The 12,051-nt window shown below is 43.1% G+C and overlaps 1 protein-coding gene across 7 annotated transcripts in view; it reads right to left on the reverse strand.

Moving 5' to 3' along the window:
- Positions 1 to 12,051, reverse strand: part of scai (suppressor of cancer cell invasion) — a 212,015-nt gene that overhangs the window by 27,167 nt on the left and 172,797 nt on the right. For all 7 annotated transcript variants that reach the window (XM_059638179.1, XM_059638181.1, XM_059638180.1 and 4 more), the window contains 2 exons: positions 2,633 to 2,732; positions 1,848 to 1,929 (listed from right to left, as the gene is read on the reverse strand). In XM_059638179.1, coding sequence (XP_059494162.1) covers positions 1,848 to 1,929; positions 2,633 to 2,732 — 182 coding nt within the window. The remainder of the gene's footprint in view (positions 1 to 1,847; positions 1,930 to 2,632; positions 2,733 to 12,051) is intronic.

Below are 12,051 nucleotides of genomic sequence, written 5' to 3' on the forward strand. Positions count from 1 at the left end.
AGCGACCCCATTTGACTATATATAAGACCCACAGGCATACAGCCATCATTCATCTAATAAATGTGGCCAAGTGAATGGTTGATATTGTTGGCACGATTTGGTAACTAAAATAAAAATGTTGCACTTCCAAGCAATATTTGCACTTTAATTACTAAAATTTGGCAAACAAAGAAATTTTCAATAAGAATGCTTACGATATTAATGCTTAAACAAATATTCAGAGGTATGCTTCTAATAATAATATATTAATCTGACTGTACAAAAATTATCGACACATTAGCACCGGGGGAGCTAATGTGGGTTAACTACCAAATGAAACAAAACAAAAATGAAATGATAGCCTTCTAAATACATCAGGATTTTCAAAACACATCCCTAATTAAAACACCATGACTATTAATATAGACAAAGAGCAGTTTTGAAATTCATCCACAGTATAGTCAGATGCTGATTTTGCCTTTAAAAAAATATGCTTCTATGCACATCCATTAACGGTTTAATTAATTATTGCTTATTGAATGATTTTTTAAAAACTAACCTGTTTTCCTAATCAACCTATTAATACACACCTCTGAAACAGGTGGGACTGGAACCTGGGCCTCCTGGTCCAGCGGTAGGGACGACATGAATATCAGTAGTGCAGTCTCAATCAATGGATGGGTATCCAGTTTCTCATTCAGATCCGGAGTAAGGCAGGGCTGCCCACTCTCTCCTGCTTTGTTTGTATGTTGTATAGACCCTTTTGTGGGTCCATCAGTAAGGATGCCAGCCTGAGGGAGGTGACTATTCCAGGCAGTGAAAGCCTGCAGGTCAAAGCCTCCCTGTACATGGATGACTTCGCCGTGCCGTTTATTGCCCAGATCCGCTGTCAGTGCGCAGACACATCAGCATCTGCGACCAGTTCGAACTGGCCTTGGGAGCCAAGTGAAATCAAGGCAAAAATGAGGCCACGTTGTTTGGGATCAGGGCCGACTGGTCCTTTATCCCCCTCACCGATAGGTTTTCTGAAGGTGTCGGGAATACGATTCAGAGGGGCTAGGGTCCTCTGAGAAAATTTGGGAGGAGCACATTGCCAAGGTGAGGCAGAAACTGAGCTTTTGGGAGCACATTTTCCTCTTCACTGCAGGTAAAAACCTGGTCATCAGGTGTGAGATCCTCCCTCTATGTTGTCCACTGTGCAGGTCAGGCCCATCCCAGAACCTGTACTCCTACAGTCACCCGAGCCATCTTCCACCTCCTCTGGAGGTCTAAGATGGACCATGTCTGCGGGACCACCACGTTCAAAGCTCTGGAATATGGTGGGAGAGGTACTGTACAAAATCAAACTGCTCTAGTGAGCAGACTGTGGGAGGAAACCGGAACACCCGGAGGAAACCCACGCAGACACGGGGAGAATGTGCAAACTCCACACAGACAGTTACCCGAGGCTGGAATCGAACCCGGGTCCCTGGCGCTGTGAGGCTGTAGTGCTAACCACTGAGCCACTGTGCCGCCCCTCTGAAGTCATTAGGAAGGTGGCAGAAAATGTTCAAGAGAGTCATTCCAAGTATTAGGAATAAATTTACAGATAAATAGAAACAGAATGGATCTGGATAGACTAGATATGAAGAAACTGTTTCACAGGTGGAAGAATTAAGAATCAGATGACACCAATTTAAATTGATTGGTGTAAAGAGGCAATGGCAACAAGGAAAGCTTTTGTATACAGCAAATATGTCTGGAATGCACGGCCTGAGATTGTGGTGGAGGCAGATTTGATTGTGGCTTTCAAAGACAATTGGACAATTATATGAAAACAAATAGAAATTGCACAACAGGGCAAACATGGATCAGTGATTTTAGCTTACCTTATATGCTATACTATTTGAAGAGTCCACAATTAGAAATAATGGTTTTCGTGTGAAAGGGAAAAAATCACCAGGATGAAGACTAAAGAGAAAGGAATAAACAGAAGAGTCATACTTCCCTGAAGTGGCAATTTTCCAAGAATTTATTCCTTACATAATTGTTAGGCAGTTGTGCAGTTGAAATCACAGACAGTTAAAGCACAAACAGAAATAGGCAAAATAAACTTAAAATGTAAATGATTTGATAAAGATTAAACTACTTAGTTACCACACCATGTAAACCCAGTTTAGTTTAACTCTGAAGAAAAAACGGTTAACAATGCACTTCAAATGTGTTTTATACCACAAAATGTTTGCAATGAGGATGACTGTTAATCTACAACTCATCAACTTGCCCCTGGGACAGATCATTAGGAAAAATATATAGTCTTTGAAATATTGAAACACAGACAATGATTCTACAAAAACCTCATAATGACAACTCTTCAGTAATGGGAGCCACCTCAAGAAAATTGAAGAAAAAGATGAAGTCGGGAGAAACAAGCAGCAAGAAACGTTAAATTTTCAGTGATTAAATTATGATAGTACGTTAACTGGAAAAACTTGTTTTTTTTCCAAAAATACACTCATGAAGTTGTCACTTGAGTTCTGGTCTAATTCATATATCCCTATTATAATAGAATTTTTCTACATTATGTGAATCATTAACATGTTGAACATATCTGCTGTAAGTAGTTTGAAGTGCTTTACTCCTTAATACTTGTACTAAAACTGGACTGACGTACCAATGCATTTCTTTAAACGAATTGTTGCGTTTTTGTATTACTTCCATGCTTCCTGCATCACGATTATTGTTGGTCAGCACCCCACCAAAATCATATGGACCTAAACAGGAAAATAAATATTTAAACAAGATTTCACTTTACCTTCCATCATCCTGGTTTGTTCCTATCTTAGTTGGATTGGTGAAACCCCCCAGTCTTCATTGTCATTAAACTGTTTCTTTACCTTTTGATTATCACAACATTTTGGAAAAAAAATGCCTTCTTGATTCAGAAGTTTAACGATTATAGAATTCATCACTTATCGTAGGAAGACCCGGCAATATTAACAAGTTTCAACAGTTACTTCTGCAAATTGTAACATCCTACAGCCCTCAGATCGAGACTCCTCCACATTCCTGATGTTATTTACTTTATGTTGTCAGTTGTGTTTTAAACGTCAAGGTACTAAACTCTGCAATTCCGTTCGTAAACCTCTCCAGCTCTCTGCCTCTCTCCTCATCCTTTAAGGAAAGCCTGAAAATATCACTATCTCACCAAGCCTGTGGTTCCCTGTTCTGATAGCTCTATGTTCGTGAGGGTCAATTTTTTGTTTCATTATACTCTTCTTTAGCAACAGTGGAAAAAGCCTGTTCATTCATCAGAATCATAGAATCTTTAGTGTAGAAGCAGGCTGTTCAGCCCATTAAGTCCAAACCAACCCTTCGAACAGGATGTCACCCAGACCCACCCCCATACCTATCCCTGTATTCCTGCATTTCCCGTGGCCAATCCACGCACATTGAACTATGGGAGGAAACCAGAGCACCCAAAGGAAACCCATGTAGCAATTCAGAAGACGTCTCCACGCAGACAGTCGCCCTCTGGTCCTCTCAGGCAACAGTGCTAACCATGAATCTGAAATTCACAGCCTGTGAGGGTGGTAGAGACAGAAACCCTCCTAAAATTTAAGTAGAATTTAGATATCCACTTGAGATGACCAAGGCACACAAGGCTACGGGCCAAAATAAAATAGGATTAGAGTAGAAAAGTTAGGTACTTGCTTTCAACTAGTGCAAACTCAATGGGTTGAAGGGCCTTTGCTGCACTGTAGGTCTCTGACTAATAATGGTATCAATGTGGACTTCACAAGCTTCAAAATCTCCCCTCCCCCTACCTTACCCCAAAACCAGCCCAGCTCCTCTCCCCCTCCCGAACCTGTTCTTCCTCCCACCTCAAGCCCCACCCTATCTCCTACGTACAATCCTCATCCCGCCTCCTTGACCTGTCCATCCTCCCTGGACTGACCTATCCCCTCCTTAACTCCCCACCTACACTCACCTTTACCAACTGCATCCCCGCCTCTTTGACCTGTCTGTCTCCTCTCCATCTATCTTCTCCTTGATCTATCTTCTATCCACCTCCCCCTTGCTCCCTATTTATTTCTAAATCCCCTTCCCCTCCCCCATTTCTGAAGAAGCATCTAGACCTAAAATGTCAGCTTTCCTGCTCCTCTGATGCTGCTTGGCCCACTGTGTTCATCCAGCTCTACACCTTGTTATCTCAGGTTTCCTCTTAAGATTTTCAAAACCTGCAGACCTAGGCACACAACTTGAACAGTACTCGACACCTTATTGCCAATCACCCAATAAAACACCAATAAATATAACTTTTACTCGAAGTTTCAGACTGTTCATTTGACATTGCTGACCTATTTGTCAATAATAGCACACAAGAAAGTCATGGACCTCTGCACGTAGCATTATATCACGGCTGTCCAGACCTGCCACCATTGTGAGAATCAACCTGCATTGAGCTGATGAACTCAGCAATTTGGGCTACTGATTTCAGTTTTAACAGTGCCATTATGCCCAAATATATCATGCAAACTTAAGAACACACCTTCGGACATATTTTCAATCCTGAAAATTGTCTGGTCAACCTCAGATGAAGGGTAAGATGTCTCAAAGGTTGGAGCAACAGGTAAAGTTAAGTGCTTCATGTTACAACTATGTAGTAGCAACATGAATGGTGCTTGCCATGAAGGTTGTTGCATTTAAGCCAAACAGACACTCTCCCTACCACATGAGCAAGTTATTTGGTATATGAAGTTGAGTGCTGGTGTGAAGATAGGTCTGCAGGCCAAACCTTCAAAGAATAGTGGATACATCTGATAAATAATCCTGATTACGGAGAGAATTACTTTGACGACCAATTTTAAATTGTAAATTGGGCTTGCTGGAAGCTATGTATACAAATGCACTTTGCAGATTGAAAGCACATATGTGCACACTGTACCAGATTCAACTGAACAAAATAGGTAACAGGTTCTCATTGATACCATATGGCTGCAGGGTTCCCAGGCGGAATATGAGTTGCTTTTCCTGCAACCTTCGGATGGCATCATTGTGGCAGTGCAGGAGGCCCATGATGGACATGTCATCTAGAGAATGGGAGGGGGAGTGGAAATGGTTTGCGACTGGGAGGTGCAGTTGTTTGTTGCGAACTGAGCGGAAGTGTTCTGCAAAGCGGTCCCCAAGCCTCCGCTTGGTTTCCCCAATGTAGAGGAAGCTGCACCGGGTACAGTGGATGCAGTATACCACATTGGCAGATGTGCAGGTGAACCTCTGCTTAATGTGGAATGTCATCTTGGGGCCTGGGATAGGGGTGAGGGAGGAGGTGTGGGGACAAGTGTAGCATTTCCTGCGGTTGCAGGGGAAGGTGCCGGGTGTGGTGGGGTTGGAGGGCAGTGTGGAGCGAACAAGGGAGTCACGGAGAGAGTGGTCTCTCCGGAAAGCAGACAGGGGAGGGGATGGAAAAATGTCTTGGGTGGTGGGGTCGGATTGTAAATGGCGGAAGTATCGGAGGATGATTCGTTGTATTCGGAGGTTGGTAGGGTGGTGTGTGAGAACGAGGGGGATCCTCTTAGGGCGGTTGTGGCGGGGGCGGGGTGTGAGGGATGTGTTGCGGGAAATACGGGAGACGCGGTCAAGGGCGTTCTCGATCACTGTGGGGGGAAAGTTGCAGTCCTTAAAGAACTTGGACATCTGGGATGTGCGGGAGTGGAATGTCTTATCGTGGGAGCAGATGCGGCGGAGGCGGAGGAATTGGGAATAGGGGATGGAATTTTTGCAGGAGGGTGGGTGGGAGGAGGTGTATTCTAGGTGGCTGTGGGAGTCGGTGGGCTTGAAATGGACATCAGTTACAAGCTGGTTGCCTGAGATGGAGACTGAGAGGTCCAGGAAGGTGAGGGATGTGCTGGAGATGGCCCAGGTGAACTGAAGGTTGGGGTGGAAGGTGTTGGTGAAGTGGATGAACTGTTCGAGCTCCTCTGGGGAGCAAGAGGCGGTGCCGATACAGTCATCAATGTACCGGAGGAAAAGGTGGGGTTTGGGGCCTGTGTAGGTGCGGAAGAGGGACTGTTCCACGTAACCTACAAAGAGGCAGGCATAGCTGGGGCCCATGCGGGTGCCCATGGCCACCCCCTTGTACAAACAACTGCACCTCCCAGTCGCAAACCATTTCCACTCCCCCTCCCATTCTCTAGATGACATGTCCATCATGGGCCTCCTGCACTGCCACAATGATGCCACCCGAAGGTTGCAGGAACAGCAACTCATATTCCGCCTGGGAACCCTGCAGCCATATGGTATCAATGTGGACTTCACCAGTTTCAAAATCTCCCCTTCCCCTACTGCATCCCTAAACCAGCCCAGTTCGTCCCCTCCCCCCACTGCACCACACAACCAGCCCAGCTCTTCCCTCCCACCCACTGCATCCCAAAACCAGTCCAACCTGTCTCTGCCTCCCTAACCAGTTCTTCCTCTCACCCATCCCTTCCTCCCACCCCAAGCCGCACCCCCAGCTACCTACTAACCTCATCCCACCTCCTTGACCTGTCCGTCTTCCCTGGACTGACCTATCCCCTCCCTACCTCCCCACCTATACTCTCTCCACCTATCTTCTTTACTCTCCATCTTCGGTCCGCCTCCCCCTCTCTCCCTATTTATTCCAGTTCCCTCTCCCCATCCCCCTCTCTGATGAAGGGTCTAGGCCCGAAACGTCAGCTTTTGTGCTCCTGAGATGCTGCTTGGCCTGCTGTGTTCATCCAGCCTCACATTTTGTTATCTTGGAATTCTCCAGCATCTGCAGTTCCCATTATCTCAGGTAACAGGTTCTGTTTCATTTCTGAGGACAATGACTTGACCAACCAGACTCCATATGCTGGTTTAAAATTTTAAACTAAGCTTGACAATCAACTACCACTGATCATCTAATTGTTACATCTTTTCATGGCAACGCATCTATCAGAGTCCAACTGTTATAGAACCAGCACTCACTTCTAACAGTATAAATGATGTTTTCCATTTACATTGCTATTTCTTGCAAATTGTCCTAATGAGTACAAGACAAAATATGCCTTTTTCAGTAATATTCAACATCCTCTTTTTGGACATAGCTATCTTTATGGTGTGGGGGGCCATGAAACACTCAGAAAAATAATCCAAATTAAACATCTTAAACAATTTGGAAGAACTGTTATAATCTATGGGACTATACAGTCAGCCTAAATTCCTAGCTTGGGATTTTGAGCAACAGTGTTGAGTTTAAAATTCACATAATTGAGTTTTCAATGTAGAAAGAGGAAATAGAAAGAAGAATTGTTTCTTTAATTCAGGGGATGTGAGCTTTGCTCGTTTGGCCAGCATTTATTGTCTATTGCTAGTTCTACTTGAAAAGGTGGTGATGAGCTGTTTTCTTAAATCACTACAGTCTATTTAGCATATCTACCCACATTACTGTTAGGATGGCAGTTTTTGCAGAATCAGGAAGGGGAACGTAGTTCCACATCAGATGTTGAGTGATTTTGAGGGGGCACTTGCAAGAGGTGGTATTCCTACATACCTGCTGCTCTGGTTCTTCTGATGGAAGTGGTCACGAATTTGGAATGTAATGGAGGAACTGAATGCCTTAGGATGTGGTGCCAAATCAAGTGGGATGCTTTGTCCTGGATGGTTTCAAGCTTTGAGTGTTGTTGGAGCTGTACTCATCCAGGCAACTGGAGAGAATTCCATCACATTCCTGATATGTACCTTGTAGTTGGGAGTCAGAAGTTGAGCAACTTGTTGTTTTTCCTAGCCTCTGACCTGCTGCTGTATTTTTATAGGGCTGTCACTATAAGTGAAGCAGTTAGAGGAATCCAGGATGTCTAACAGGTTTGAGATTCTTGCTCCCCGTGTAGACAAGATTAGGGGCTGTAGGGAGGATGAGCAAACTGACTGTAGCACTGTGGTACAGGGAATCATTCAAGAGGGGCAAAAAAAAGAAACGCAGTTGCAACTGGGGATAAGCAGGGGATAATAACAACTGTTCTACGGGGCCAGAATTGACAGTCTCAAAGACAACGTTGTCTGCTTGGTGCCCGGGTTCAGGATATCTCATCAGTGCTGCAGGGAAGATAAAGATCCAAAAGTGGTGGTCTGTGTAGGTACCAACATGTCAGTATAAAGAAGAAAGATGTTCTCCTGACGGAATATAAGCAGCTAAAGCAAAATTAAAAAGCAGAACTAAAAAAGAAAACAATCTCCAGATTATAATCTGAGCTACAAACAATTTGGCAGAGGGTCAACAAGATTAAAGAGGTAAACACATGGCTCAAGGACCAGTGTACAAGAAACAGGTTTGAATTCATGGGATATTGGCATCAGTACTTGACAAGGATGGAGCTGTTCCAATGGGATGGGCTCCACCTGAATCACACTGGGACCAGAGTCCTGGAAAATCGCAAATCTGGGCAGTGGAGACAGCTTGAAACGAAATAGTATGGTTGGTAGGTCTAATTGCATGGAAAATTATGGAAAGAGTTACAGGGGCAGAATTCAGCAGAGATTATTAAAATTTACAGAACAAGTAACAGGACAGAGAGTATGGTAAGGCTCGGGAATTTAACGAGAAGAGGGGCAGTCAATGGAGGACTGAGGATGTTGTAGTTAAATGCATGCAGTATACCAAACAAGGGAAATGAGCCTGTCGTGTAGATTGAAATTGACAGGCTGTGATTACCTCAGTGATTTGGCTACAAGGGGATCAGGGCTGGGAACTAAATTTATAAGGTTTTTTTTAGCAGGATAATTGAAGCCCTGGCTCACCTGGACGAGCACAAAAGTGATATCACAGTAAACTGCAAGTTCATTGGTTGGTGAGAGCTACTAACTTAACTATCTCATACAGCCGTAGAGACATACAGCACAAACAGACACTTCAGTTTAACTCATCCATGCCAACCAGATATTCAAAATATATCTAGTTCCACTTCCCAACATTTGGCCTATATCCCTCTAAACCCTTCCTAATCACACACCCATCCAGATGCCTTTTAAATACTGTAGTTGTACCAGTCTCCTCCATTTCCTCGAGCAACTCATTCCATGCATGCACCACCATCTGTGTGAAAATGTTGCCCCTTAGGTCCCTTTCCCTTCTCAGCTTAAACCTATTGCCCTCTAATTTTGGACTCTCCCACCCCAGGGAAATGACCTTGTCTATTTACACTATCCATGGCCCTTTTGATTTTATAAGGTCACCCCTCAGCCTCCAACGTTCCAAGGAAATTAGCCTCAGCCTATTCTGCCTCTCCCTATAGCTCAAACCCTCCAACCCTGGCAACATCCTTATAAATCTTTTCTGAACCCTTTCAAGTTTCACAATATCTTTCCTATAGCAGGGAGACCAGAATTACATGCTGTATACCAAAAGTGGTCTAACCAATGTCGTGTACAGACATAGCATGTCCCAACTGCTATACTCAATGCACTGATCAATACAGACAAGCGTACTAATATCTATTATAGGTTACTTTTAGATTGAAGATAAACAGGGTGAAAGCTTGTAGACTACAAAGTAAAGGACCAGTACAAAATTTTTAATACTCAAATTAAGAACCAAGTAATTAACATTGAGATGCCTGGCAGGCATTGTGTTGTAACTGCATGATGTGGGAGCCAGTGGACCCCATTGTGGTTGATAGTGACCATAGCTGTAGCAAGTATTGGGTGCTTGAAGAAGTCTGGCTCTGGGGTGATGAGCTTCAGTCTGTGCTTTGAACACTGTAATATGTCAGGGAGGGGTAAGAGTCAACTGGCTGCTGTGTGTCAGGAGGCAGTCACACCCCTTAAATTAACTGTCAAATTTGGTAAGCGGTCAGGGGCAGGAAACTTTGAATATGAGCAAGGCACACAGTGGAATCCAAGAGGTTGTGCTGACAGAACCTCAGCCCTTGAGCTTGTCTAACAGGTTTGATATTTTCTTCCTTGTGTGGATGAGAGAGGCACTTTATTGAGGGTGGGCAAGCAGATTGTTTTGTTGTGGTACAGTGACCCAATCAGGTGGTGGAGGGGAGCAGAAAAGAGAGAAGTAGTTGTAATTGGGGATAGCATTGTCAGGGAAATTGACACTGTTCTTTTTGCCGCTAAAAAAAATCACAAACTATAAACCAAAAAGAGAAAACATAATTATCATTTTTTTGTACTTCACACAAGTGGCCAGTTCTCTTGTTTTAGAAGAAACTCAACAACACACAACTAAACTCAAAACTTTCCTCACTCAAGTTTACAACTGCCACTTTTAAGTAACCCAAAGCAGCAGATCCTGACTTGATGTTTCCTCCTTCACAGTTATGGAGGTAAAGTGTATTAAGGGGAAACTTTACTGAATAGCAGGGCACGCTTAAATAGCCAAATGGCACACACCTACCCTGTTTCCACTGTGCTTTATAAATGCCCTGAATGAGACCTGCTCAAGGCAGGCAAAACCAAGCAGCTCACAGATCCATCATGTTCAGTATTGCAGCAAACAGAAAACGTTAAATGAAGCATAAATTTTAGTTTTCATTTAGTATTCATATGACAGAGTTCTTCTTTAGATGGAAAATGAGTTAGTTGATTCTGAGACAAGGGTCCTAAATCTTAAGGGAAACTACAATGGCATGAGGCATGACTCGGCTATGATAGACTAGGAAATTTTACTGAAAGGAATTAGCGGAAAGGCAATAGCAAACATTCAAGTATTGAATGAGTGAACTACAAAAAAATGTTTATTCCTGTTTGGCACAAGACTGCAAAGAGAACAGTGGCCAAACCATGGTTTGAGGGAAGTTAAAGATCGCACTTATTGCAAAAAGGAGGCATACAAATTGGTAAGAAAAACCAACAGACCAAAGGATGGGAACAGTTCAGACGTCAGGAAAGGACAATTTTGGGATTAATTAAGAATGGCAAAATAGAGCATGAGAGTAAGCTTGTAGGGAACATAACTGACTGTAAAAGTTTCTAAAGGAATTTGAAGAGAAATAGATTGGTGTAAACTAATGGATGTCCCGTTCAGACAGAAACAGGGGAATTTATATTGAGAAACAAAGAAATGGCCAACAACTAAATTCATACTTCAATTCTGTCTTCACAAAAGGGGGCATGAATATTGCAACAGAAATTATAGGTAATACAGAGTTTTGTGAGAGGGAGGAACTGAAGCAATCTATATTAGTTAAGAAATGGTGTTGGGGAAAATGATGGGATTAAAGGTCAATAAGTTCCCAGGGCCTGATAATCTACATCCTAGAGTACTGAAGGAAGTGGCCTAAAAACAGTGATGCACTGGGAGTCATTTTCCAAGATTCCTTAGAATCTGAAACAGTTCCTACTGATTGGGCAGTAGCTAATGTAACTGCACTATTTAGAAATAGAGATAGAGAAAAAAAAAACTGTGCATGACAGACCATCTGACGTTGGAACTGGGTAAGATGCCACAGTCCATTAACAAGGATTTTATATGAGAGCATTTAGAAAACATTAGTAGAATCAGACACAGTCAGCACAGATTTACAAAACAGAAACCAGGCTTGCCAAATCTTCTGCAATTCTTTGAAGATTAACTAGTGGAGTCGAAAGAGGAAGCAAGTGGATGTGGTTCATTTGGACTTTCAAAAGGCTTTCGACAAAGTGCCATCTAAGCGATTAATGTATAAAACTAAAGCGTATGGGCTTGGGGTAGTGTATTGAGATGGACAGAAAACTGGTTCACAGATAGAAAACAATAGAGTGCAAATAAATGGGTCTTTTTCTGAATGGCAGGCACCATCTATTGGGTACTTCAGGGACCAGTACGAACTATTCATGGTTTATGTTAATGACTTAGATGAAGTTACTAAACATAATATCACAAAATTTGCAGATGACACAAAAATGGATGGATGAATGGTTTGGATAAGCTGAGTGAATGGGAAAATGCAAGGCAAATGCAGGAACAAAAATAGGAAGGCAGATTATTTTTTAATGGCTGCAAATTGAGAGGGGAATGTTCAACTAGACTTGGGTGGCCTCACTTGTCAGTTACCGAAATTACGTGTGCAGGTGCAGCAGGCAGTAAAGAAGGCAAATTATATGTTG

This window comes from Stegostoma tigrinum, chromosome 29 (genome assembly GCF_030684315.1).
Source record: "Stegostoma tigrinum isolate sSteTig4 chromosome 29, sSteTig4.hap1, whole genome shotgun sequence".
In the NCBI taxonomy this organism is placed as follows: domain Eukaryota; kingdom Metazoa; phylum Chordata; class Chondrichthyes; order Orectolobiformes; family Stegostomatidae; genus Stegostoma; species Stegostoma tigrinum.